Below are 27,792 nucleotides of genomic sequence, written 5' to 3'. Positions count from 1 at the left end.
GCAAGAGTCTTCGAAACCCCAACAGAGAGCATGCAGCCTCCTGAATAGCTAGCTCTTCCAGGACCAGGTACAAGGCCAGTGCTTCTTTGGACCAGCCCAACTCCAACCTTGGTGTCCTGATGGGCTGCCTTAACCAGGGTTAGACTCTGCCTTGTATGTATGTCAGCTTTTAAGTCCATACTTTTTCTTTCAAAGAATTCTTTTGGTTTTGAGATTATCTCTTTATGTTTTATGTGTAAATGTTATCTCACTTTGATGGTTTTATTGTTTTATCAGTCATCTCTGCCAATAATACACCTCATCATCAGTTTTGGCTCCAAACCCAGACTCAATATGTGAGAAATTCATTCCTTGGAGCCCATAGTTTGAGCTCTTTTGGTCTTCATTTTTCTAGACCTGTCTTCACCATCGTATTCAGGTGACTATGACTGCTACATTCGGAAAAGATGTGTCTTTTCCAAGCAAACAAAAAGGCTGTGAAGGTTGTTTTGCCAAGGATTAGGGATTAGATTAAATTGGATTAAAAAGAAGTAATACAAATTTTATTTTCCTAATGTAATTAATAGTGCTAAGCTATAAATTTAAAACAGGCCTTATTAAAAATTTAAATGATTATAAACATAAGTAATGAAAATAAATGCTTACATTTTCTGAGGTTTTTTTTATGTGCTTCTCCATTAGAGTTGATAAACTCTCCTGAAGGATGCGTCATCCTGATAGCCAGCTTGTGTCACACACGACCTCACCATGAGAATTTAACAGCATCCTGAATGGTCTATGCTTGGTTGAACAAGATGAGTTCACTGATCTCACTCTTGGCTGTCACCGTAATGTCAAATTGCTATGAAAGTTTCTAAATGTTCTCTATTTCTATACTTCCCACAGACTAAGCCACAAGCAATGTACAGATTGGAGCACTTGGAATAACAGTGCTTAGTTTTTTATAAAGAAATATAGGGATGCTTGAAATATTAAATAGCAATAAAAAATTAAATAGTCTAAAGGGTAAGAGTGGAGATGGCCCCAGTGCAGCATCCAGTTAATTGATAAATTGTAGAGATAGCAATTGTCTTCAACTTCCAGTGGAGGGAGAGAGATCCTTCAGCCTAGAGATGCCATGGAGAGCCTTACAGAGATGGTGGGACTTGAAATTCTTCCTAAAATATGTTAAGATGTTTAAAAATAAAAATTGGATCAATTTTATTTTATGAGTAATTGTAGTATCTTGATTAGTTGATGAATTGTTCTATAAGCCAAAAATAAATTCAAACAGTCAGATTAATAACATATAAATACTGATTTTACCAGATAAATCTTAAGGTTAGCCTTTAAACGCCAAAGGTAATTCCTTGCTGGTGTTCTTTTTTAAAAATTAAATTGAAGAAATTAAAAACACGAATCTTTGTTCTTTCAAATTGTAACAAATTTCTTTGCAACTACTGTGTTTGAACCAGCTTCTTTGTAAGTAGCAATACTTAGCAAGATTCCTTTAAAGAGCTCTGCTCTGCAGATGTTGTTTTGTAACATGGATTTAATCCTTGCCAGCTCAGTCTTCCTTTATTTATCCTGCGTGCAGTTGGTATTGCATCACTTCCTTTGCTAGGGAATTGACTATAGGATCCTAAGGCAGGGTCATTTTGTTTTCATTGTTTTCTACAATGTCTATTACTTATTTATAATATCAGAACTTTCTGTTAGTCATCACCAGAAATTATTATTACACCTGTCAACTTGTCATGCAGTGAGCTGTATACAAGTGACAGATGAATATGTTTATGTATTTTTCCCTCTAAATCAGCTTTATTATCTTTAAATGTTAGTCCCATTTAAAAATAGGATAATGGGCAGCCTGGGTGGCTCAGAGGTTTAGCACTGCCTTCAGTCCAGGGCCTGATCCTGGAGACCTAGGATCAAGTCCCACGTCGGGCTCCCTATAGGGAGCCTGCTTCTCCCTCTGCCTGTGTCTCTGCCTCTCTCTCTCTCTGTGTTTCTTGTGAATAAATAAAATATTTTAAAAAAATAAAAATAGGATAATATCCTTAAAAATCCACTCTCTCGAGCTTCTCTTGAAAAATGAGAAGTTCTGGCACAACTCGATTCATATTTCAAAATAGGGACCATCTACGAGAGTCATAGCTGCTGCCTTTATACAGGGCACTTGCTGGTCCAGCCCCTTTGAGGTCCTGTGGAGTCCATTTCTGCTTCATTTAACCTGTCCTGCCAGCCTGGCTCCCGTAGACAGCTTCGTTTGATTACAGGACTAGTGTATACTAGTGTATAAGAGCCAAAACCATGGCCAAAACAAAACCTTCAGCTTTACCAGCACCATCAGCTACCTTTCCTAACTGGAATTATATATCATTTGAAGAACAAGATGATATACAGTTGACCCTTGAACAACATGGGTGGAGGGTTGGGGGGGTGGGACACTGAGTCCCATGTAATTAAAAATCCAGGGATAAGTTTGACTTCCCCAAAACTTAACTATTAATAGTCTACTGTTGATCAGAAACCTTACTGATAATATAGACAGCCAACGTGTATCTTGCATGTTATATGTATTTTTTTTATAGCAAAGTAAGCTAGAGAAAAAATGTTATTAAGAAAATCATAAGAAAGAGAAACTACATATACAGTGCTGAACTGTAAAAAAATCTGTGTAAATGGAGCTGCATTCTTCAAGCCTGTGTTCAAGGATCAACAGTATAATTCCGTGGCTGTAATAATCTGGCCTATCTTATAAAAGTAGGTTATTATAATCTGTATAAATAAAGTATTATATGTGTATATATTCATGTATATAAATACATATTTGAGAATAAGACAAATATGAAAACATGTTAACAATCTGAGAGGAGGGGATCCCTGGGTGGTGCAGTGGTTTGGCGCCTGCCTTTGGCGCAGGGCGCGATCCTCGAGACCCGGGATCGAATCCCACGTTGGGCTCCCGGCATGGAGCCTGCTTCTCCCTCTGCCTGTGTCTCTGCCTCTCTCTCTCTCTCTCTGTCTCTGTGTGTGTGTGTGTGTGTGTGTGACTATCATAAATAAATAAAAATTAAAAAAAAAACAATCTGAGAGGAGTACTTAGAAGTTTTTTAATGCTCTTACACCTTTTAAGTTTGCAGTTATTTCAATATGAAAATTATTTTTAAAAGTCAGAGCCAACTCTCGACCACAGATTGTCAACAGTGAGAAAGATGTTTCTTCCCTAAGTGATTAATCTTTTAGTCAGAATTTGAGGAAAGGAAATATTTAAGGCCAACCTAATTGATACCATGTCTTACAAGTTATTTTCCAGCAAAAAAAAAAAAAAAAAAATTTCTTTCCTCTTTCTTCTTTCCTCTTGATATTAAGAACAAAACTCAGAAAAAAAATTTTTGTATGCATTAAGAGCCAAAACAGTTTGTTTCTGCAGCCAATTTTAGTACTCTGACATACCCATCCAAAGCATTGCCTCTCTATTTCTAAAGAAGGATGTTGTTAGCAAAGTGTATATGTATTTGCTGATGTGCAGGCACCCACGTATTAGACATTTTAAACAAGCGATAGATCTGAGCTGTTTGTTCATTTGTGGTGATGGCTTTGTGCCAATTTAGCCCCATGCTATGGTCTAATTGATCATATGTGTCTCCTAGAAGGCGAGTCAGGATAAAAGCTGTAGTCCACAGAGCCACAACAGGACAAAGATAGTCAATCACAAAATTCATTCTCCTTATTATCCCAAATAAAGTGAAACTATTTGTCTTAGATTTGGCCGCTGGAAGTCCCTTTCAGCTGGCTGTGGTGTCTTTTTGATATATCCCTGTCAGTCTTTAAGAACTTTAAGATTCCAGGCTCATCTTGTGTTTTTTCTGTCCCAGTGATGAAATCAGCCATTTCTAAAAAAATCAATCAATCAATCATTGGTTTAATTAGTCTTGGTGTGGCATTTAGTAATCAAGATTGGTTTGTAATAGTTGTAGTTGTCACTACTAGTGTGTCATTGCTTTTAGATTTTCTCAGGAAACAGTTTGGTGGCGGGGTGGGGGGGCAAACACAAATGTATATATGTCTTTCTGTTTCTTTGTGTTAAATACCATGAGTTCATTCTGGTATCTCCCATTTCTATCTGATACCATGGGATTTATTTTAGCCTTCTCCTTTGAAATTTGTGATTTACTTCTACAGTAGTGAGAAACCTTGCCCCCTTCATCCTCAACATTTTACTTACGTTCTCAATCCTTTTGAATGTCCATAATTTCCCCACCACGGGGTCACCTCCTCTACCCTGCTGGACAGCCCGGCTGCACCAATGGAATCCTTACCCTGGCCTCATTGTGTGCACTGACCAAGCCAGCTGAATCCTCAGCCCTGGTTCTGCCAAATACACTGGCCACGCTGGCCAAACCCTTGACTTTTTAAACTTAGACGGATTATAAGCAAAAACTTGAGACAAAGTATTTCCTGAAATTATAAAATCAGAATATTATTATTTTTTTCTTTATTCAGTCACATACTTTAATTTCAATCCTTATTCACAGAGGACATGGAACTTATTTAAGTAAAGCTTTGGAAATAATATTATTGATAAGTAGGCTTAGCTTTTCTTTTACTTTTTGAGATATAATGTTAACAGACATTTAGGGAAACTGTTTACTGAGTAAGGTTGAGCTGGAGGACAGCTGCTTTCTAGGGGCAGCTAAAGCTTTTCTCACCAGCCTGGGAAGTTCTGAATTCAATCCTGGTTGCGGTGACACTTATTAAAAATAAATATGATAGTATTTGTCTTAAATTGGCAACCAGTCTATTTACATAAATTCCTTTCTCAGTTTGATCTAGCAATAAAAATGATTTAATTTCTGCTTTAGGAACTAAGAAAAATAGGGGAAATTATTTGTTTTTTCCATTTCCTGATGTATTTGATCTGTTTTTAGTTTTTGACTCTTTTCTTTGCCACCACATTCTTCTTCTCTTAGTTCACTTCCTCATGTCTGGTATTCCTGAGTATAGACAGCACTCCGTTATTTTCACGAGTGCAGAAGGACTGACTGGATAAAGCAGTCCTCCTTAGAATGTGTTGATTTTTTATAATTGAATATGGGTCCATTTAATACTTTGAGATTTTTATAATTCACCTCTTCATGATTCTAGGTCCCTCCTCCCTTAGTAAAAATTCCCCTGGATGCCACAGCAGTGTACTAGGAACAAGTAAAAATAAATTTGAAAGAAATCTGGCTCACAGTCTCTTATGAGACTTGAGTACAATATGAGAATAAAGCTGTAAAGCTATAAAATTCAGTATCTCCAATATCACATGGCATTGGAAACTCTTTGCACAGTGGTAACAGTTGATATCTTTTGCCTTTTATATCTTCTTTAAATCCTTCCACATTCAGCTCCCTGTCCTTACCATAACAACTCTATTCCAGAACCAACAGCCCTCATTGAGGGGCCCCAGAGAGCAGCTTTTGCTATTTCACTTGGGAATGCCCTCTGATCCTTTTGATCTTCCTTTAGGGTCTGTTGGCATCAGAGCAGTGACAGTATTACCAGATTAGCACTGTGAAAATTCAGTATGCCCCCAGAAGCTCCCACATTGAAATAGTAAGTGTGCTGATTTAATTTCCTCCTACCCTTGAAGCTGCTGTCCATTGTCCTAAAGTAAGACCACCTAAATGACAAATTCTAGGATGCCGATGGGGAAAAGAAGTTCACACCCCCCACCTACATTAGACAAAAGGAAAGTTGTTTAGAAAAAACAAAACCCAAAACACCTCCCAACCTTGAACCAAAAGCAAGTGCCAAATGTAAATGTAAGGATAATGCAGATTTAAAAGCTTTACTTGAGGAAATGTGACAAAGCCAAGGAGAGCCAGCTGACAAAGTTTCTGGCCATTCATTTATTCAGTAAATATTTTTGCTGGTTTTAAAATCTTCTCAGTTCTGTGGTGGTTATTAGTTCACCCAACAGAAACAATAGCCAAACACATAACTTAGGAGCATCTGGGAAGCTTTCCAGTTGTTCTTACACAATCCATTCTGTAGTAGAAATAGATTTCCCTCCCAGGCCATTGAAAGTTGTGCTTATAATTGAGATTTCTTGGAGCAGAGGTGATATTTAGGTAATTGGTTTGAATGTGTGGTAATTTCCTTCTCACCTGTAACTGGGCATGTGATGTCAACAAAAGAAGGTTTGGAAATTTTTCTATTAATATTTAATAAACTTATAATTGGCAACATAAGTGAAAAACATCTGATGCAGTTCTTAGCACAATAAATATTAGTCTAGTGTGACTTTGTTTTCTGAGCTTAAAACAGGTGTTGTCATAGTAGCCGAAAGTCATTTGACTCCTTAACCATTTATTTCTTTTCAGTGTTTTCTGCCATAACTACTGCCCAGCTTGGCCCCCAAAACTCCCTGGCTGGTTGCCCCAAGTCTCAGTAACACCTAGGAAAACCTTGCCTTAACTGTATCAGAACCTTCACATGTTATGAAAATTGACATAAGGAATTACAGTTTTTTTAAAAAGTGATCTAGTCAACTGATTAGGTTTTTTTGTCATTTACTAAATCAGGTAGAAGGATAAGCTAAACCTATTAGGTTTCCTGTCACCCAGAGAGCCAAATATTTAATATTTAAGTACTCTGTAGGGTAAAGAGGCTTCCTGTCTGAGGTCAGGGTGGGCTAAAAATCCTGAAGGCATCTTGTTTAGTTACAGTCCTCAGACACCTGTGAAATCATTTACTTATCTTTAAAAGAGTATTCAGTACTGTAGTATAAGTGGTTTATAGTATTTAAAATGCATAATTATTATCACCTCATGTAATTGCACATTTCTACCAAAGGGTTGTCTGACTCAGGCCTAGGTCTTGTTTGTTTTCCTGGGCAATGATGATTTATAAACAAGCTAACCCCTTGGTTACAGCAGAATGCAGTTAACCACTTCCCTAGGCATGCCAGGGAGCCAAATTGCTAATATAATAGGAAATCATTTTTTAAAATTATATTTATTTATTTTGAGAGAGAGAAATTAAGCACACTAGTAGAGGCAGAGGGAGAAAGAATCTCAAGTGGATTCCACACTGAGCATGGAGCCCAGTGTGAGACCTGATTCCACAACCATGAGATCATGACCTGAGCTGAAATCAAGAGTCAGGTGCCTAACTAAGTCACCCAGGGACCTCTATTTCCTACTAAGGAAATAATTTTTAAGTGAAACGGATGAAAAGGAATATGTATATATGTTGGACCTTATGTTGGAGAAATTGTATTTATCACTTGTTGGTTGGAAGAGAAAATACAGTGTCATGTTATTAATAGGAAAAGTTTCATTCTTATGTTTTGGTCTAGATCTTCAGGTTGGTCATCATTAGACACTCACCATTTCATAGCTAAATAATGCTATTGTGATTTTATCCACATGCTAACGTTGTAAAATACATAACATCTTCATTGTTTGTGTGTTTTACTAATTTTAAATGCATGTGAGTATTTAAACATCCATCTGTTAGTCTGATGCTCCATATTTTCTGAGGATTCTTAGAGTCACTGAGTGATTTTACTGTGGCCCAGTTCACCAATCTCTGTATTTCCTCTATTAGGACTTTAGGTAAATCAATCAGTCAGTTAAATAATTAAAGACTATTTAAAAGTTATGAGGTAGCAAATGAAGACCAGGACACACAATTTGTCTTTCCTGGTATAGGTTTGGTAAGCTTATACAGCTTTTATGATCTTGGGAAAAGAACAGCTTTCCTTGCAAAGTCAAAACAAAGCTATTTCAGGATGCATTCTCAACAGTGTGAAGTTACAGGTACCCTAACCTAACTGTGACTCTCTGCCCAGTGTCGGCATGTCTTGACATCACTCCTGTCAAAGTGACTGGTTGACTGAGTGCCCTGCGAGTGACCAACATCCTTCTCACCACACTGACAGACTTGGAAGTTGAAACTTTTTCACAAACCCCCAGAAGACAAACCAACAAAAACTGAAAGCAGTCCATTTCCAGATGTCAGCCCAGCTGCTGCATTTGTGGGCATGATTTGCTGTGCCATATTTGACAGATTGTTTTTTATATCCTTGTAACTTGTTTTCATTGAGATATACCATAAAATGCTCTGTTTCCTTTTGCTGGGTAAATGAACAGTGGTATTCAGTAAAAAGTATCTTTTATGGTCAAGAATTTAGACAGTGTGCTGAGAAGGATCCATTGTATTATTATTAGTAGTAGTATATTAACCACATTGTCTGGGACCTCAGTAGATAGCCTTTAGGTAGGAAGGTGTTATGTTTGTTTCTACTATTTTCTTACACCAGGAAGGTAGAGAGTCACTGAATAACTTGACATGATCAAATTCAGGTCATAAAAAAATTAAAGTGAAACCCAGATATCTCTTGTTTCTTCCTGGGCAGCAGAGCATGTGGCTTCTCCACAGCATTTGTCCTTGGTGACAGGTAGGGCTTTCTGGTCACCCTTTCTGTGCTCTTGTTACTTTGTGTCTGCCATCCTGTGCACTGTTCCCTTTCTGTCCGAAGAACTAGCTTTAATTAGCTTCTGAGAGAAAGAAGAGTGAGCAACATCTTCAAGTGGCTCTCCCTCAGGAATCTCAGACCTAGTACAGCCTGTGTGGCTCACAATTGCCTCCTGAAATTGTGCTCTTCTTCTGCTTTTCGGCTCTGTATAATAAGCAGCATGGTGGTCAGCTAGACTGTTCACATGAACAGCCTTGACCCCTCCCTCCTTACCCTTGTCACTTCCAATAAGTCACCATATCTAATCAGTCCTGCTTCTGCTCTGAAAGCCTATCCACTGCTCTATCTCCCTACTGCCCACCCCAACCAGAGCCCTAGTGTCCCTTCCCAGGACACAGGCAGTAGCCTCCTCATTGTTCCTTCTCTACTGCCAAGCACTCAGTCCTCTCCAGCCTGCAGTCACAGGGGTTTGAAAAAAAAAAAAAAAAAATGTGATCAGTGCTTAAAAATCTGCCCTTCAGATAATGTGCAGACCCCCATGACACTGCAAGGTCAGGCATGCCACCTCTCCTCTCACAGCCCTCAGTACTCTTGCTGTACTTGGTGTGGTACCGACCCGTGTCCTGCTCTGGATCCCTCCAGCCCTGTTCCTCTACCCGTGCAGTGCATGTTCTGCTGCCCCTTCCTGGAGCTGGTGTAGTGTCTGTCCTTCTCATTACCCTGAATTAGGGAGAGACGGGCCTGCCTATTCATTCCTCCACTGCGGCTCCTAGAGCAGTGCTTGCAACATGGGCGGTAATAACTACTACATGAATGAGCAAGTGAACACACAGAAAATTAAAGACAGCAATAAGAACTTTTATTATTCCCCCCCGCCACTCCCGGCTTAATATGAACTTTTAAAGTTAACATTTCTCTGCAAGGCATGTCTTATTATAGAATAGAAATGTGTTTTGAAAAAAGCAAGCATTCTGTAAAAATGCATGTATAAAAAACAGGACTGTTGTTTTGTTTTTGTTTTTGTTTTTTTTCATTGCAAGAAAAGAAAAAGGAAAGAAAGAAAGAAAAAGGTAAAATAATGTAAAATAATTCAGCCAAGCATCTCCTGACCAAACTTTCTGGTTAACTACCTTTTGTGCTGCTCAAGTGAAGAGGTGGTTCTGGTAAGGAACTCAGGGCGTCAGTCGTTAAACCAATGCCAGTGGCCCTCACTAGTTTCCTGTGTCCTGTTGCAAGCCTAAACATTTTTATGGAAGGTTTTCTGACTTCAGAGGGTCCCTGTGAACTACTAGGAGAACCCTTTCTGGACATGATACCAAGCCGGTTCATGATTCATTACACTAACAAAAGGGTAAACATTAACACAGCACCGATGCAGTGCACCGGACAAGAGGACCCGGGTAGAGGAAAGATGTTTCCTGCCATTCAGATGGCTTGCAGTGTTGCTCATAAGAAAATGGGACTTCACATCCTTGTAATCTCACCACATATGAGTAGTGTGCGGAGTGTACATGTGTATAGTGTGCCGAGTGTTCCAGCAAGCAGAGGGTCTCATTTCTTGCAACAGTCCTGGGGATGGGGGGTGTCGGTATCAGCCTGTGGCTATGCTGGTGGGCTGTGGTGGTCTCCTCAGATGTTCTCTTTCAAGGCTTCAGTATGTTAATAAAAAGACAAAATACCAGGTGCTCTGAAGGCAGTATAAGTCAAGAAGTGCCTACAAGTACTTGTATGGAGATTGTATAATCACATAAATAATTCAGATATCAGGAAATTTAATTTTTAGATGTTTTCTTTGAACCCTCCTGCTTCTAAAACTCAGTTAGGTATCCTTTTCCTGAGCTTCCATAGCATCCTTTCTTTGTATTGCCTTAAATCTTTTCTGAAACAATGTGATAGAGTGTGTGTGTATAGGGGGGGGGGCGTGCCCATGTGCATGCATGTACACACATATGCGAGCAAGAGAGAATGGGAGCAAGAGGGAAGTGATCATTTTTTAAAAAGATTTATTTACTTATTTATTTATTAGAGACACAGAGAGAGAGCAAGAGAGAGAGAGACAGGCAGAGGGAGAAGCAGGCTCCATGCAGGGAGCCTGATGCGGAACTCGATCCCAGATCTCCAGGATCACGCCCTGGGCCGAAGGCAGCGCTAAACCGCTGAGCCACCGGGGCTGCCCTGGGAAATGATAATTATAAAAAATATATATGCCATTTTTAAATCCTCTGTCATTGCTTACTACTACATGGCCTAGTCTGTTTCTGTCTTTGGTACAATAATACCATGCCTTATTCTTCTTTGTAACTCAGGCTCTTGGCACAGTGCCTGGCACATGGCACTTACTAGTTGCTCAGCTGTCTATGAATGCAGACAATCAGCAACTAGCAGAACCAGGATTCAAACCTGGAGCTCCAGGGCTGTGTGACTCTGACACTCATAATCTTTCCAACAAATAGTTCCTGCCCACTTCAGGAATGTGCAGTCTTACAAAGGGGATTAAATGAATTGATTCCATCACATGGAGACCATGATTTTGCCAGAGGAAGCAGCAACAAGATGTCTTCACCCTTGGGAGAAATTCTCATCTAAGCACTGGGGAAAGTGAACTGAATGTGTTGAAAGTCAGCAATAAGCTCATGAGCATTGCATAAGTTTGGTACATAATAAAGAAAGAGGTCAAAGTTTTGTGTACTTTGAAAATAAAACTGCATTATAAGCTGTCCTTTTGAAATGGGCCCGCATTGTTGGCTTAAAAACCCACACCCAGAAGACAAGCTGTAGGTGGAAGTACACATTGCTGCAGCAGCCTCTTTGGAAAATAATTTGGCAAAAATTCACAAATTTAAATTGCATACATCCTTTGACCTGGCAAGTTCAGTTCTAGAACTGTTACAAAAATTAATTACAAATTACAAAGAAATTAATTACAAATATGTACATATATGCACAAATAGATGCCATTATATTTACAGTTGCATTGTTCATAGTAGAAAAGATTAGTAACAACCTAAAAGTCCAATAGGAACTAAATGAATATGTTATTGTATATACATACACCCATGAAATGAAATACTATGCAGGCATTAAAAATGAGGCTTTTTTCTATTTACTTACATGAAACTATTGACAAGATACATATTTTAATTAGAGGAAAAAATGTCATTTATGTAAAAAAAATATGCATATGTGTGTGTCTCCATAACCTATTTCTAGAAGAATTCACAGAAAATCAGTAGCAGTGGCTGCCTCTGGCAGGGGAGGCTGTGGGAAAGATGAGAAGCACTTTCCACCATCCAATTATTTATATCTTTTGAATCTTTTACTAAGAGTCTCTATTGCCTATTCAAAATTAATAAATAAAAATCTGGGGTGCCTGGGTGGCTTAGTCGGTGAAACGTCCAACTCTTGATTTTGGTTCAGGTCATGATCACTGGGTTCTGGGGTCAAGCTCCCGCCCCAGGCTCCCCATTCAGTGGGGAGTCTGCTGGAGATTCTCTCTTTCCCTTTCCCTCTGTCCCTCCCCACACTCACATGCTCTTGCACACACACTCCCTCCTCCCCTCAAATAAATAAATAAATATTTTTTAAAAATCTAAACCTACTAGAGACTTGGAATTTTTTATTAGCAACTTTACATTTTGATATAATTTCACATTTATAGAAAAATGCAAGAACTACAAGAACCTTCCTAGAAGGAGGCCTCACATTTAATTGTTATGTCTCTTTAATTTCTCATAGTATGGAATAATATTCAGCCTTTCTGTTTTGTCTATAAAATTTTCCAGTTATTTTGGAGAATGTCCTTCAATTTAGGTATATCTTATGTTTCCTCTTGATTAGATTCAGATTATATGTTTTTGGCAGATACTACAAGAAGTGATTGAGGTGTCCTCACTGTATCATATTAGGAGGCACTGAATTTGTCTGTGTTCTAAGCCCTGTGGCTACAGGAAATAAGGCTGTCCTATAGGGCATACATAGAGGCTTTTAGGTCGTTTTATAGCACTTGAACTAGGAATTTGAATCCCTGAGCCATTCTTTTAATTCATCACTTTGTCCAATGACATTAGGAGTTACCAGCCAACCTCATGTATTTGTTAGTTTTCCAGAAATCTTCACAAATATATGTAAAATCACCCAGCTCCTTACTTCTTATAAGTTGATTAAGAGTATCCAATGGAGATATTTTGTGTATCTTTATTGCCAGATCATACCATGGACTATCAGTACTCTCTTTGCTACTGGAGATAGAGTCATTCGTGGCTTTTAATCAGAACAGGGGTACCTGGGTGGCGCAGTTGGTTACGTGTTGTCCGACTCTTGGTTTTAGCTTGGGTCATGATCTCAGGGTCCTGGGATTGAGCCCTGCATCAGGCTCTGTGCTCAGCCTGGAGTCTCTTTGAGATTCTTTCTCTCCCTCTGCCCTTCCTGCTCATGCTCACTCTTTATCTCTCTCTCTCTCTCTAAAATAAATTAATTAATTTAAAAATCCAATCAGAGAGCCATTTCCAGAAACTTCAGAACTAAGAAAATTCATTCTTAAAATCCTGTCCCTCTACAACCACTCTTGGTACAAAATCTGTATTAGTACTAGTCTGGCTGCTCCAGAGATAAAGAACCAATAGGATATGTATGTGTGTTTATATAAACACACACATAAAAAGAGATTTTTGGCCTACACAGTTATGGAGGCTGAGAAGTCCAAACTGCAGTTGGCAAGCTGGAGCCCCAGGAGAGCCAGTGGTGTAAGTTGTAGTCCGAGCCTGGGTATGAGGGCAGGAGAAGACCCCTGTCCCAGCTCAGAGACAGTTAGGCTGAGAGACAAAGCTTTGTTTCTTACTTACCCTTTTATTCTAATCAGGCCTTCTGGATTGGATGAAGCCCACCCACATTGGGGAGGGCACCGAGCTCTGCTCAGTTTACTGATTAATGTTACTCTCATCCAGAAACCTACACATCCACAATAATGTTAGACCAGATAGATGTCTGGGCACCTCATTGCCCAGTCAAGTTGATACATAAAATTAACCATCATATGCACATGTCAGTTTGTGTCCATAGTGGTGGTAATTTAGAGCACCTAGCTTAGGTGGTCACAGCATTTCTTTCCTGTAAAAGTTGTTGTCTGTCCCTTTGTAATTATTAAGTAATTTGTGGGGAGATACCTTGTGACTATGTAAATATCCTGTTCCTCATCACACTTTCAACTACTGGTTTTAGCATGCACTGATCATTTCCTGACTTGTATCATTCCTTCTGTATTTCTTCATTGTCAATCTAAGGAAGAGCTTTTCCTTCTCCACTTCACTTCTGTTTTATATCAGTATGGGCTCATAGATTCTTATTTTGTTTGGGGGATTATAATGTCACTGACATTACTTATTTCAGTGCTCGTATAGTTCAGATTTGGTCAGTGGGAGCCAATTCACTTTGGTTCCTGTTTCTTTTGACACGAACCTGTCATCCTTCAAGTACTTTCCTACTTTCTGGCTCAACAAGATTTTCCAGACTCATCTTCTACTTCCTCTGTCCCAGCTCCAAAATCAGCTTTTCTCCAAAGGGCCCTTGGATCCTTTTAGTTAAGAATACAGCCAACTTCTGGGTGTCATTGCTTCTAAACTCCCTCAAAAGGCAGAGCTAGGAAATGTGTGTGCACATACATCTCTCTCTCCCATCCCCACCCTCCACACCCTACCACTTATCCTGAGTTCAAACTGATACCTACCATTCCAAGTCCACCCCCTAATACTTTGTAACTTCCTTCCCTAACAGTGAAAAACCTGTCTCACAAGGTGAGTCAGAGTAGATTCTATTTTAATTATATTTTCCTGGAATATAAGTTACTATTTGTATCTAGATTATGTGAAAGGAAAGGTTCAGCCCATGTGAAAGGAAAGGTTCTTTTCTTAGGTCATGGGGATATGGCCCATTAAAAACTAAGTGATATCTTGGCATATGTAATCTCCCCACCTCCCATTTTTGACTCATAAGAAAAAAAAAAAGTGAAACTAAGTCCATAAATCTTTTTAAAGATTTTATTTATTTATTCATGACACACACACACACACACACACACACACACACACACAGAGGGAGAAGCAGGCTCCATGCAGGGAGCCCGACGTGGGACTCGATCCCGGGTCTCCAGGATCAGGCCCTGGGCTGAAGGCGGCGCTAAACCGCTAAGCCACCCAGGCTGCCCATAAATTTTATTTTATTTTATTTTATTTATTTATTTTTTTTTTTGCCCATAAATTTTAAATAAATGGTAGCAATGGTAGGTGATTTAAAGTTATTCACACTTGATGGCCTGAATTTTCTCCATAAATAGGATGCAAACCCTTTGCTGAGAGAATGAAGGTAGGCTAAGGGGACTCATTCCTTCATTTCTTTTATTTTTTGATTCATCAAATATTTAACCATCCCATACAGATTCCAGACACTGTAGTGCATCCTGAAGATAAAGCAGTGAACAAGGTAAATATGGTCTGTATTCCTCTGGAGACAGACAGTAAACAAACAAGAAACTACTTGTGGTAACTATCATAGAGGAAACAAGCGTGGGATAATGGTGGACAGGGTCAGTTTAGGTGGGGAAAGATCTTGTTTTCTTCTTGGCCAGAACACAGTCATCAGGAGTAGTTGGTGTGAGTTAAGCCAATATCTTGATGTCAGATTGGCTTAACATTGAGGCTTCCCACTGAAAAGATTTTGAGTATGTGAATGAGCAATTACATTTATATTTTATGGAGAATGTGTTGAAAGGGAGTGACACCAATGAAGATGATACCTGTGACTTCATATTCTTGCTAAACACTGTTCACTATCAAAATTCTTGCTCTGTAAGTGGAGAATTGTGCCATATTGTTGGTTTGATTTGCATTTCTTTAAACATAAGTGAAATCGAGACATTTTCTTAGAATTTATTTTGGCATAACTAGTTGTTTTTTTTTTTTTTTTTTTTTTTTTTATTTTTTTTGGCATAACTAGTTGTATTCATTTCCTGGAGTCGCTATAGCAAAATACCACAAACCGAGTGACACTTCTTGTCTCACAGTTTTGAAGGCTAGAAGTTCCAAATCAAGGTGTCAGCAGGGCCATGCTCTGTTTGAAACCAGGAGGGGGAGACATCCTTCCTTGCCTCTTCCCAGCTTCTGGAGGTGATCTTGGCTAGCAGTTGCATCTGTCTGCCTGTGTCATCCACATGGTATCCTCCCTATTTGTTGCCGTCTTCACATGACATCTTCCTCTTCTCATTAATCCAGTCATGTTGGATTAGGGCCCACTCTAATGGCCTCATCTTGATTACAGCTGCAAAAGCCCTGTTTCTAAATTAGGTCACTTTCACGGGTACCAGGGATTAGGACTTCAACATATCTTTTTTGAGGGGGCACAGTTCAAACCATCACACTAATGATCCACGGGTTTTGTTTTTCCCAGTGCCTGGTGTGTTTTCTAACACTATTGACATACAGTATTGGTGTATTGGTTTGCTGTCTTGAACTGTCACCATTATCATACCAAAGTCTTCAGGAGCACCTGTTGTGCGATCTCCATTATCTCTCACTTCTATACTTTTCTTCTTTCTACTTCAGCTTTGGTTTTCCCCCTTCGTTTTGCTCACTTTTCTCTAGCTTCTTGTGCCTGTGTTGAGCAGTATCCATTTTCATTCTGATGTTTGTTAGTGTACCCTTCATTCAATGGGGTTTTCTCCTCTGCCATTGTTTCCTGGAGCTCTTCCGGTTTCTCATCTCCTTTTCCAAAAAATAATTTCTCTATTTTTGAATCATGTTTTCTTTGACCTCTTGGTTCAGAGGGCTATATTTTCTTTACATTCTTAACTTTTGTGCAGAAATATTTTTCCATAATTTTTCTCCTTCATGACATACTTCTTTTTTTGTGAGTATTCTTTTTTTTTTTTAATTTTTATTTATTTATGATAGTCACACACAGAGAGAGAGAGAGAGAGAGGCAGAGACATAGGCAGAGGGAGAAGCAGGCTCCATGCACCGGGAGCCCGACGTGGGACTTGATCCCAGGTCTCCAGGATCACACCCTGGGCCAAAGGCAGGCGCCAAACCGCTGCGCCACCCAGGGATCCCTATTGTGGGTATTCTTAATCTGCCTTTTGTCTGTCAATTTCTTTGCCTGCTTTTTTCTTGTAACATCTTATCATGGGCCCCATTCTGGGTCACTTTTGGTTACTCCCATCTTTGAGTAAACATGGTTCATTCTGGGTTAGTTGTTAAAAGTGAGTGTGCAGAATGACCAGTAGATAACCAAGTTTGGGATCTGTTATTTCCAAACCCTTTCTTACCAACACTGTGTCTGAAATGGTAAGAAGTTTGCCTGAGTAGCAAGCAAATCCCATAAGTATGCTGTGAGACTTCTAGGAGGTAAGTTAGCACCACTTCTTTTCATCTATCAAGATCAGCTGCTGCAGAGCAATTGGACCTGCTTTTTCTCTTTTTTGCCTCACCACATTGAGAGTCTGCTTTCTGCAAAAATGTAATTTCTACTCATTTCGTTATTCAGTCTCATCTTGCCACTATTTATTAGTACCAAATTGGACTCATTTTGTTCCACAGCCACTGACACCCTCAAATTCTGCCATTCTTTTTTTTTAAGATGTTAAAAAATTTATTTGAGAGAGAGAAAGAGAACAAGTGGGGAGCAGCAGGCAGAGGGAGAGGGAGAAGCAGCCTCCTCATTTGAGCAGGGAGCTTGATATGGGGCTTGATCCCAGGACCTCGAGATCATGACCTGAGCTGAACACAGACACTTAAACTGACTGAGCCACCCAGGTACCCCAAGACCCTGACATTTTTATCAAGAGATTGTTGATTTGGCCACTGGTGAACTGCAGCCTACTCCTGGAAAATTCTGCTCCAGTGCCTGGCGTTTGCAGAAGTACTCTTCTTTCTTAGTGTCCTCCCTCAACCATGTTGACTTCTTGTGGCATGTCACAACCGTTCTCCATAGATAGTGTTTCAGGGTTGTGGCTGGGTTTTTGTTTCCTAGTAGGTAAAGTTTTCTGGCTTTGTTTCATTTTATTGTTCTTGTTGATTTTCAGAGGATGCAATAGGGCCAAGATAACCATACTTTGTCCTCCTTAAATGGGAGTCCCTTACATGGTATTTGAAGTTGATCCTAAACCCAACCCTAGAGAACCTGAGTATTTAGAGATCATGAGAAAAGGAGGGGCCAGCAAAGGAGACTGAGGAGGAAAAAAAAGAAGGTGGCCCCACAGAAGCCACGAGAAGAGTTTGTTGGGGAAGTTGGAGTCAATGTCAGAGGCTGCTGGGATACCAGGTAAGGTGAAGATGGAAAGTCAGACGAGGGAGTTAGCAGTCTCATCAGGAGCTAGCTTTGGGCAGTAGGCTGGAGTTGCTTGAAAAGATAATGGAAGGTTAGAGAGATGCCATGTGCTGGTGAACATGTCTCCTGGGCAATACAAATATTGCAGCAACTCAGGATTTCATGTACATTAAAGAGGGAAGGAAAACAGGCCAAATCAATGTGATTAAGCGGCTCTGTCTGAAAGCATGCAACCTCATGAAATAAATATTTACTCATAAATGAAGATCTATAGAATACTTAGCAGATTGTTCACAGAGAATTTCCTGCCTGGTTATAATTGATTTCATGTTAAGAAGTCAATCAAGGATGACACTGATTCTGTTAGTGGGTGAACGACCTTAGAAGCCTTGAGAGTACATCTGAAATCTCATCATCTGAAGTAGATTCCCTTTTCTCCTCTGCCCAGCTCAAAGTTAAATATATTTTTGCCCTTCATATTCAGTAAGTGTTCAGATTCTGTCCAGTTTCCTTTTGAAGCAACTCTAATTTCTCTTCTTCTCATTCCTGCTGCCATCCTCACTGAGGGCCAGCCGATCTCATTGACCTCTTTAACTAGAAAAGTCTTCCCTGGCTCCTTGTGTCCAAGTTACATCAAATGTAAACCTTCCAAGCCTGCCTTTCAAAGCCTTTCACAGCAATCGAATCTGACTTCTTCCTATTTTCCAGCTGTTACTTGACCTTCCCTAACACACACTTTTTGCTCTAGGAAGGCCAGCCTTCCTCCTGTTTTTCTAGTCTCACCACATGTTTCTGCCTTCACGTCTAAGTTCTTGTCAAGTTTGTGTTACTCTGCAATTAGCACTTTATTATCTCTAGTATCACTTTATGTGAGCACCCCCCCGCACCTCCACTCCAGGGTCATACTTCTCTGTAGGGTTGTGCCCTTGACGGATGCAAAGGAGCCGCATCCATCTTGACTTTCTGTTGTAGTTTTATATAAATTTATTTAATATATAAATTTATATATTATCTTTTATATAAAGCACGGGCAAATTGATAGAACTGTGTTTTTTTAAAAATGTTTCAGGATTCCTATCCAAAACACTGTTGTCCTCCAAAGACATTACCTTCACATCTTCTCCATTGCTACTCATTAATGTAAAAACTGTTTAGGGGGTGCCTGGCTGGCTCAGTCGAAAAAGCATACAACACTTGATCTTGGGATTGTGAGTTCAAGCCCCATACTGGGTGTGTAGAGATTACTAAAAATTAATAAACTTAAAAAAAAATCTTTAGAACCTTTTTGTTTTATTCAGAAGCCAGTGAAAATACCTGACCCATTCAATAAATATCTTTAAACTTCTTAAAGAAATTAAGGTTTTGTTTTTGTTTCCTTTTTTTTAAAAGAGAGAATGTGAGCGATGGGCAAGGGAAAAACAGAGGAAGAGAGAGAATCATAAGTGGGCTCCACACCCAGCATGAGCCTTGACCTCAGGACTTGATCTCACAACCCTGAGGTCATGACCTGAGGTGAAACCAAGAGTTGGATGCTCAACTGACTGAGCCACCCAGCCACCCCAAGAAATTGACTTTTAAAAATCAATCCCTTTTAAGCTACTTTAAGTATTTTGGAAGTTCTAAAGAAAAAAAATCTGAACAGAGACAAAATATCAGTGTTGGAGATGGCATATCAAGAATGGCTTCCTGGAAGAGCTGATGCTTATTATTAGGCTTTTGAAAAGCATGAGAATCTGCTGAGCAGATGGGGAAAGAGAGACTGGGTGGGGAGAGAGTATTCTAGGCAGAACAAACTCTATGGGCAAACCATGAACTGTACCAAACCTTGGGTATTCTAAGTAGCTCGTTAATGTAACAGCAGGAGTGACTGAGACTGAGAGAGAGGATAGGGAGGGGTTGATGGGTCCATGTGTAGTTAGGAGAGTCAAGTGAAGGGAGATGTGGAGGCCAGAGCACAAAAGGCCTCATGTGCTTTGCTCTAGACTTTGCATATATTACTGTTTAGATTCCTCATTGAAAGAGATGTGTTGTGTTCATCTTTGTCAGCACAGTACATGCCTCTATTAATCTTACCTATCATATGGTTACTATTTATTTGCACTGTTTCCCTGCTCTTTATTTAGTTTTTAATTCCCAGAGTCAGGCCCAGTGTCTGGCACATAGTAGATATTGAATAAGTATTTGAAGAATGCATTATAAAAGTTTGTCATAAAAGCTTTACATACAGAAGGCACAGAAATGCCTTCCTTGGTCTCTTGTAAGACCTCTTGTAAGAGGTGGCATCACCCTATTTGTCGTTGAGGATGATTACAGTAGTTCCCTGTGGAGGCATACCAAGCAGGTGACTATATTACCTTAGTGTTAACTTACCCTGAGCCTGTCCAAAGCAAACTGGAATCTTGGGTTGTTGTTAAAGTGTATACTAGCACCATCTAGTGGTGATTTTAAGCCTTAACCAAATTGAAAGTTTGGTCAGTGATCACCAAATTTAGTTTCAAGTAAGTTTCTAACATTTTGTAAATTACTGAAGCATTGCATCTGATACTATATTTTGTTGACCCTCTACCATTATCTTCACATTAATAGTTATGCATTCGTTGGTTTTATCACATATTTTAATTGTGTTTTATAAACATGATGCCTAGAAGTTTTGATAAGCAAAATATTCTATACAAAATAAAATGGGATTTCATAAGTAGGCAGACCTGGAGTCTTAGAGCAGCATTCTAACCTCAGAGGCTATTTTGCTATGTCTTAGTTCATAGAGTTCCTGTCTCATGAGGTGATTTCTTTTTCCTAATGTCCTTCTTTCTTTCTTTCTTTCTTTCTTTGTTTTTCCTGTTTGGACTGTGTTTCTAAAACTAAAGAATCACGTCCCTTTAATTCTTATCCTTGAAGACAGCTATTGAGCATGTCCTGCAAATATGCAGTTTATGCCAGAAAGGCTTGGGTAGTGAACCTTCACTTTTTATTATTTTTGTGGGTGTCTGGACATGAGTTATGTGGACATTTTGCTTGTGATTTGTCGTTCATTGATTAACGGCTGAGGCAGGGAATCAGATTATGATCATTGGATTTATTCCTCTTGTGTAGGGATTGCTGTGATTTAAGTAGCAATGTTGTTATAAAATAAAAGCATTCATTAAAAATATTTTTTACACAGAGCATAAAATTAATCCGCCCCCTTTTAAGTACTTAATGCCAAAGGGAGAGAGGAGGTATAATTATCTCCATTTTACAGATGAAGAATCTAAAACACATGGAGGTGAAGTAGCTTTCACAAGGTCTCACAGATATCATATTTGCAATATGAGCATTTTGACCCAGATGTGGAGGTCTCTAGAGTCCATGATTTTAACCACCATATTAACTTTGTGTCCAACAATTAGGAATGATTCATTAGAAAACCACTGTAGAAAATGCACAGAAAACCTTAAAGTGATTGTTAATAGTTTTTATTTAAATGAACACTACTTAATAAAAATTTTGGCTTTAATTTATTGTTGACATTATGGGCATCCATTTATTTCCAGCCCTATTACAGCCAACAGCCTTCATTCTGTTGTGAAGGTTTTACGTTCTTGCCTTGTACTCCCAAAGAATGAGTTCTTTCGCTGCTCCACTGGTTTTATGTAAGGGTGCTTAGAGGCACGGTCCCTGTCTGTGGATGAGCATTTTGCTTGTCTCAGCACTCCCTTCATTCTTGGATGTGAACTCTCTGTCTACTTGTGCCTCTAGGCAGGTGGAATGTGTTGGCAACACTCATGTAGAAACATCCATTTGGGTGTTAGCCTGATCCAGGGATGCTTATATGTGTGACTTAATGTATAAATAGTCTATATGGGTTTTCTAAGTTTTACATTTAAATTTTTTCTTTGTAAATATAGACACATAATTTTGTACAGTTGCAGTCATATCATATATGCTTGGTTTTTTTTTTTAATTCTTTTTTTCTTTGTTCCTGTGGCTTCCTTCCATCCACCCACATGGTCTTCCTCCTCATCACCCTGCTGCATGCATAAAAGGGTACATAAAACATAACAAGAAGCCTTCCATATTTTTCCGTGCTTGTCTAATCATTTATCAGATATATCTATGCACAGTTATACATACAGATCATGTATGGGGCAGCATTCTAGTGTTTTATAGTAAAAAGGTGCAATCATATTTTAAGTACTTTTAAAAATACACATACCTCTAAACCAGCTATCACACAGAAATAAAAGCACTGATCTGTAAGACTATGTGCCAGCAGTATTTTCTACAGTATTATTCATAATAGCAGGAAGGAAGGGGGATGATTGAATAAAGAATGATCATCTACACCATGAAATTTTAAAATAATGAATTTGATGTGTAACAGAAATATCTCCTCTACCATTCTCTCTATAACAAATTTTAGTGTTGTTACTCCTTTACTGACATTTTAGTGTGGTTTCAAGAAGAAGAAAAAAAGAAATGTATTTAGACAGTTTTCCTTAAAATTATAGATCTGGCTAAGTAGATCTTTAACTTTGTTTTAACTTTGATTTCTTTCCTTACCAGGGCTCTTAGTGTAGAGCCCCTTCTTATCCTTTTGTATTTGGAGATAGGGAATATGCAGCCTCCCTCAAAATAAGTTCTTCTTTCCTGGCTTTTAACTCCCTGGTCATTTCTACCAGCAGCATCTGAAGGGGTACAGCCTTAAGCATTGTCTCTATAATTAAATTCAGAATTAATGAAATGTCAGTTCAGAAACTGTTCCTGAGACACTTGGATCTTCTTGGAAATGAGACTCTTTGGAAAGACAGTATTTCTATATAACCACAGCTACTCTTCTGTTTCTTTCACTTTTATACAGATTTGAAAAAGGGCGCATCTACACATTCATTGGAGAAGTCGTTGTTTCTGTGAATCCTTATAAGGCATTGAACATCTATGGGAGAGACACAATTGAGCAATATAAAGGACGCGAGCTGTATGAGAGACCTCCTCACCTTTTTGCAATTGCTGATGCTGCTTACAAAGCTATGAAGAGGCGCTCAAAAGATACTTGTATTGTGATATCAGGTATTCAGAATGGATCCCCTGTACTTTCCAGGTCAAATGCATTTAACTAGTTATTAGGTACTCAAGATCCAAACTGTTGAATATATATTTTTTGAAGTGAGAAACATAAGCAATTTCATAGAAGAAAAAAATTGCAATAAAGACCAAATAATTTCTTTTATATATATATATTTTTTATTTATTTATTCATGAGAAACAGAGAGAGAGAAGCAGAAACACAGGCAGAAGGAGAAGCCGTCTCCATGCAGGGAGCCCGACACAGAACTCAATCCTGGGTCCGGGGTCAGGCCCTGGGCTGAAGGCAGTGCTAAACCGCTGAGCCACCCGGGGCTGCCCCCAACCAAATCATTTCTGATCAATGTGTCATCTCAGTTCATTGACAAATCCATGTTACTTGTGAATGGACTTCTGGTCATGAAAGATTCTTCCCATCTCAATACATAAAAGTACTGGATAAAATTTAACAGATTATTTTAAATAATTGCAGAATGAAACCAAGAAAATGAAATCCTGAGATATGAAGAATGAAAAATGAACTCAAAGTCAGATAGGTGAATGGGAGTTAGTGTCATGGGACATATAGGCACAGGGACGAAATGGGTTGTCAGAGCTGGAGGCTCGAGCTTCAAAGCCTAAAGAGCAGGGGGAGACAGGTGATATAGACCCTATGTGCCCAAGAGCTGGAATTGACCTCTCTAAGGAAAGCGGAGCTCTTCCAGGAATCTCATGTAGTGAATTGAGGATGGGGAAAATATCTGCCTGCTGACCCAGGATGGCCTCTCCCAAACTGTGGGAGTTTATGTGGTGCTAATAATATCTCACCGTCAAAAAAAAAAAAAAAAAAAAAAAAAAAATCTCACCGTCTACATTAGGGGCTTTATATTTGTAAAACTGCTTTTATGATCTCTATTCCACTTTGGTTATCAAAACAATTCTGAGTGGTAAGACAGTTGTATTTCTCCTTTATAGATGATAATATTAACAATCTGAGGAGTTAAATAACTTCGTATTGGAGAATTATATCCTAGGACTACATTATATTAAATTATGAAAGCGATATTACCTAATTATAAAAGGGAGGGGGTAAACAATCCTTTAAGGATATAAAGTAAGAGCAAAAAAATCCCTTCCTTTGAATACCTTGTTACCCCCAAAACTCCAGCAATAACAGCTGTGAATTTAGTGTTTATCCTTTTTATAAATTTTTTCTGGGTATAATACATATACATGCATATTAAATTATATTATAAACATGTAACTATATTACAGAATTATATTATAACTGCTATTATGTAACTTGTTTTCCCATTTAACAATATCAAGTGGACATCTCTTCATTAGCATACCTATAGAAATGGAGGATTCTCTGACAAATGTGTGGTATTCCATTAAATATTTGAATCATTTATCAGCTTGGTCTTCTACTGCCAGGCATATTATTTTCAGAGTTCCACTGTGACACACAGTATAGTTTGTAGAAATACTCCTTAAGTTCTGTGAAAATTATGATTATTATTTGATCACATTAGTATTTTTAGTATTTCTATAGCATAAATTTCTACAAGTGGAGTTTAGGGTCAGAAAGCATACACATTTAAAAATTTGAGTAGCTCATTCTAAACTGACCTCTTCTCTCCATCTTATACCAGTTGTCATGCTTTTTCTGTGACAGCATGTCTGGAGCTTGCTGTTTTGTTTTGTTTTCACTAAAATTATTCTGACTTTAATTTTCTGAAGGAATTATTTCATCCTCCTTAAGATTAAAAGAAATTCTGCTATAGAACATAAAGGTATATGAATTTAGTAGTGGCCACTGTTTGAGTCACTAGCTGGTTTCTTTTCTGCCATGCTTAAAAGTCACTGCCAAGTACAAAGACTTTGGTCTAAGGAATTCATTTACCCCATTTTATCCCTTGATTTTTTTTTTTTTACTAAATCTTAACTTGTAATCTGTTTATTTTACTTCTATAATAGTTTTATTTTTTCCTCAACATTTTCAGATCTGTTAGAATCTATACTGTACCAAAACAGGAGGAAATAACTCAAAAAAACAATGAAATATAAAGAATTTTAAGTAAATAACATCAGAATTTGTAATTATTCTATTAAAAATTAGCTTACTATTAGTTTAAGTTACAGTGTTAAGCCTTGAACAATTTTTCCCATAGGGGAGAGTGGAGCTGGTAAAACTGAAGCCAGTAAGTACATCATGCAGTACATTGCAGCCATCACCAACCCCAGTCAGAGAGCAGAGGTGGAAAGGTAAGGGCAGTATAACCATGGGGAGACTTTCTGATCAGAGCTTTGTTTTCTATACTTGACTGGGCCTTAACTCGGATATGTATTAAGCATTTGTTGATGATTAAATATTGCCTGTGTACTTTTATCTGTATCACCACATCTATTTCCCTGTTTGTTTTTTTGTAGGTAAGTTATACTATTGTAAGCTTTACCTAAGTAGGAAACAAAGTCATGCTGAAACATGAAAGTTTTCCTGTTCCACCTTGTAACTGCTGCTTTCAGTGTTGCACATGCTTAGCTAAGATATTACAGTTGACTCGAGTAGATGTCATTGTTCAAGTTCTCACAGCATCCTTGCTCTTTGTCTGTCACACCTTTGTCTTTTTTGCGCTGTCTTCTGAGGAGTCCTGGAGGGAAAGGGGGCTCTGGGCAGAGCCCCCATGCCTTACCTGCATTGCACTGTTATAACCAGAACCCCGGATGTTAAAAGCTCTAAGAATGATTCATTTTCCTTTTTAAGTTTCACACCATGCCATGTTGCTGCTCAGTGTAAGATAAGGAAGAGGGCTACTGGGCACTGTCTGCAGGATCCAGCTTTTAGCACAGAGTGGCACATAGTATTTTCTTAATTTGTAAGGAATGAATGGATGAATTGTTCTGGGGTTTTTTTTTTTTGTTTTTGTTTTTGTTTTTTTTGTTTTTTTTTTAAAGAAAGTGATAAAGTAACATGACTTAACGTTCTTACATGGTGTGTACTTTTTGAGGGAAAAAAGGTTTCCAGAGTTGCTAGTGTAAAGCTCAATATTTGTTTCCTGAAGAATCACCCTCCACACACACAGCCTTCAGTTTATGAATAGAAAAAGTATGCTGGATTTGTATGAAAGAAGACTGTGTAGGCTAGGCTTACCCTAACTCAGCTTTCCTTATTTCTGCATAATTGGGCTGGTGGTCAAAGAGACATTTTTCTTGACTGTGACACATCCCCACTTCTGATTCTGACTTTGCAATCTCACATGACAAGGAAAAGAATATGAGTAAGTTACTAGTTTCCATAGAAGCGCAGGAGAATAACCAGCTGAGAACTAACTACATTTTATTTCTAAACCCAGTTGGGTATAGTAGAGTAAGTGCTGTGTACATTGACTAGTGTTTCACAAGCATATCTTACTATATATAGTCTTAAAGATAGTTGCCTTTGTTTACCATAATCATGTAATCCCCTCTCCCCACATTTTAAAAGTATACTTTCATGTGGGAGGAGATAAGGTGGTGGGGTCACTTATAGTAGTAGTGGATCTGCTACACTAGCTTATTTCAGTGGCCAAAGTTACTTCTGCAGATATGCCCATACAAGATAAGTTTTGTCAGGGAAATAAAAACAAAGACTTAAAGACAGCATGAAGTTAAAAAGTATCCATTGGGAGAGACTGCTCTATAGAAAGTTAGTAGCATTCATTAGATAAGGAATGAATTAAATAACTGGTAGAGAGGAGACTTCCTACAGCTTCAAACAAAATGAGCAATTTCTAAGCCAATAAAGACCGTCTTTGTGATGTATAACTGAGTTCAATAAATTTCAGTATTTTAGGCTTTGTAAACAAGTACTTTTAAAAATTGTATTATTCTCAGCTTTTCTTTCTCTTCAGAACATATCTTTTTAAGATTTTTCTTTATGTAAATAAAACATGTTCACTTAAAAACTAAAGATTACAGCATTTTGTCCAAGGTCAGGTTACCCAGCATCCCATTCTACAGACTTCTATCCTGTCAACCTAAATCCCTATAGTGAAATGTACTAGCTCTTCCACATTTTTAAGCATTTACTAACATATGTGCCTGCACACATACACTCACATGTACACATGCACAGACATACAAAGATCATGCAACACATATTATTTTGCAGCTTAATTTCTTATTCACTAATATATTCTGGACCTCTTTCTCTGTCAATACATCCTATACCAGGAAGTTTTTATCCAACCTTATTAGTGGACGTTTAGGGTTTTTTTGTTCGTTTTAATATTGCAACCAATGCTGCAGTCAGCATCTTTGTGTAAATATTTGGATTTGCTTTAACAAAATCTAGTTTTCCTAAAAGTCCCAGCCTCTAGAGCTTTTTATAGTGACTTTCACTTCTCTGTGTTAAAGAGTGAAGAATATGTTGCTCAAGTCCAACTGTGTCTTGGAAGCTTTTGGAAATGCCAAAACTAACCGTAATGACAACTCGAGCAGATTTGGAAAATACATGGATATCAACTTTGATTTCAAGGGGGATCCTATTGGTGGACATATCAATAACTACTTATTGGAGAAGGTAAAACGTGCTTAATTTCTGAGGGTAGTGTTTTCAAGTGCTGATTTTTTTTTTAAACCTAGTCATGTTTATAGAATTTTTTAAATTACTTCAAAGTAGTTTTTATTTTTGTTTTCCCTCCCTTCCTGCTCCTCAATTAGCTTTCTAAGACAAGATATTCTACTTTTGTGTTCTTACACAAGCTCTTACAGTATCAGGTTGGAAAAAGTTTGGGCTTTGTAGATAAGGATTTAGGTGTGTATGTACGTGGCAGGGGTGGGAATGGTATGTGAACATGTGCCAACCTCTGAGTAAGGTTTAACCAAAAATCAATCTAGGACTAATCCGTTCTCCTCTTTTGACACACTACCATTTCCCATGTTTTGCTGTTGTCCTTAATGCATCACAGTAGAGCTAGCACATCCATCCATTCCCTGAA

The 27,792-nt window shown here is 38.4% G+C and overlaps 1 protein-coding gene across 3 annotated transcripts in view; it reads left to right on the top strand.

Annotated features, from left to right (window-relative positions):
* Positions 1-27,792, top strand: part of MYO1D (myosin ID) — a 326,058-nt gene that overhangs the window by 66,197 nt on the left and 232,069 nt on the right. For all 3 annotated transcript variants that reach the window (XM_077852148.1, XM_077852149.1, XM_077852150.1), the window contains exons 2-4: positions 22,608-22,816; positions 24,985-25,078; positions 27,209-27,374. In XM_077852148.1, the coding sequence (XP_077708274.1) occupies positions 22,608-22,816; positions 24,985-25,078; positions 27,209-27,374 (469 nt within the window). The remainder of the gene's footprint in view (positions 1-22,607; positions 22,817-24,984; positions 25,079-27,208; positions 27,375-27,792) is intronic.

This window comes from Canis aureus, chromosome 16, assembly GCF_053574225.1.
Source record: "Canis aureus isolate CA01 chromosome 16, VMU_Caureus_v.1.0, whole genome shotgun sequence".
NCBI classification, from domain to species: domain Eukaryota; kingdom Metazoa; phylum Chordata; class Mammalia; order Carnivora; family Canidae; genus Canis; species Canis aureus.
This window is presented reverse-complemented; position numbering and strand designations above follow the sequence as displayed.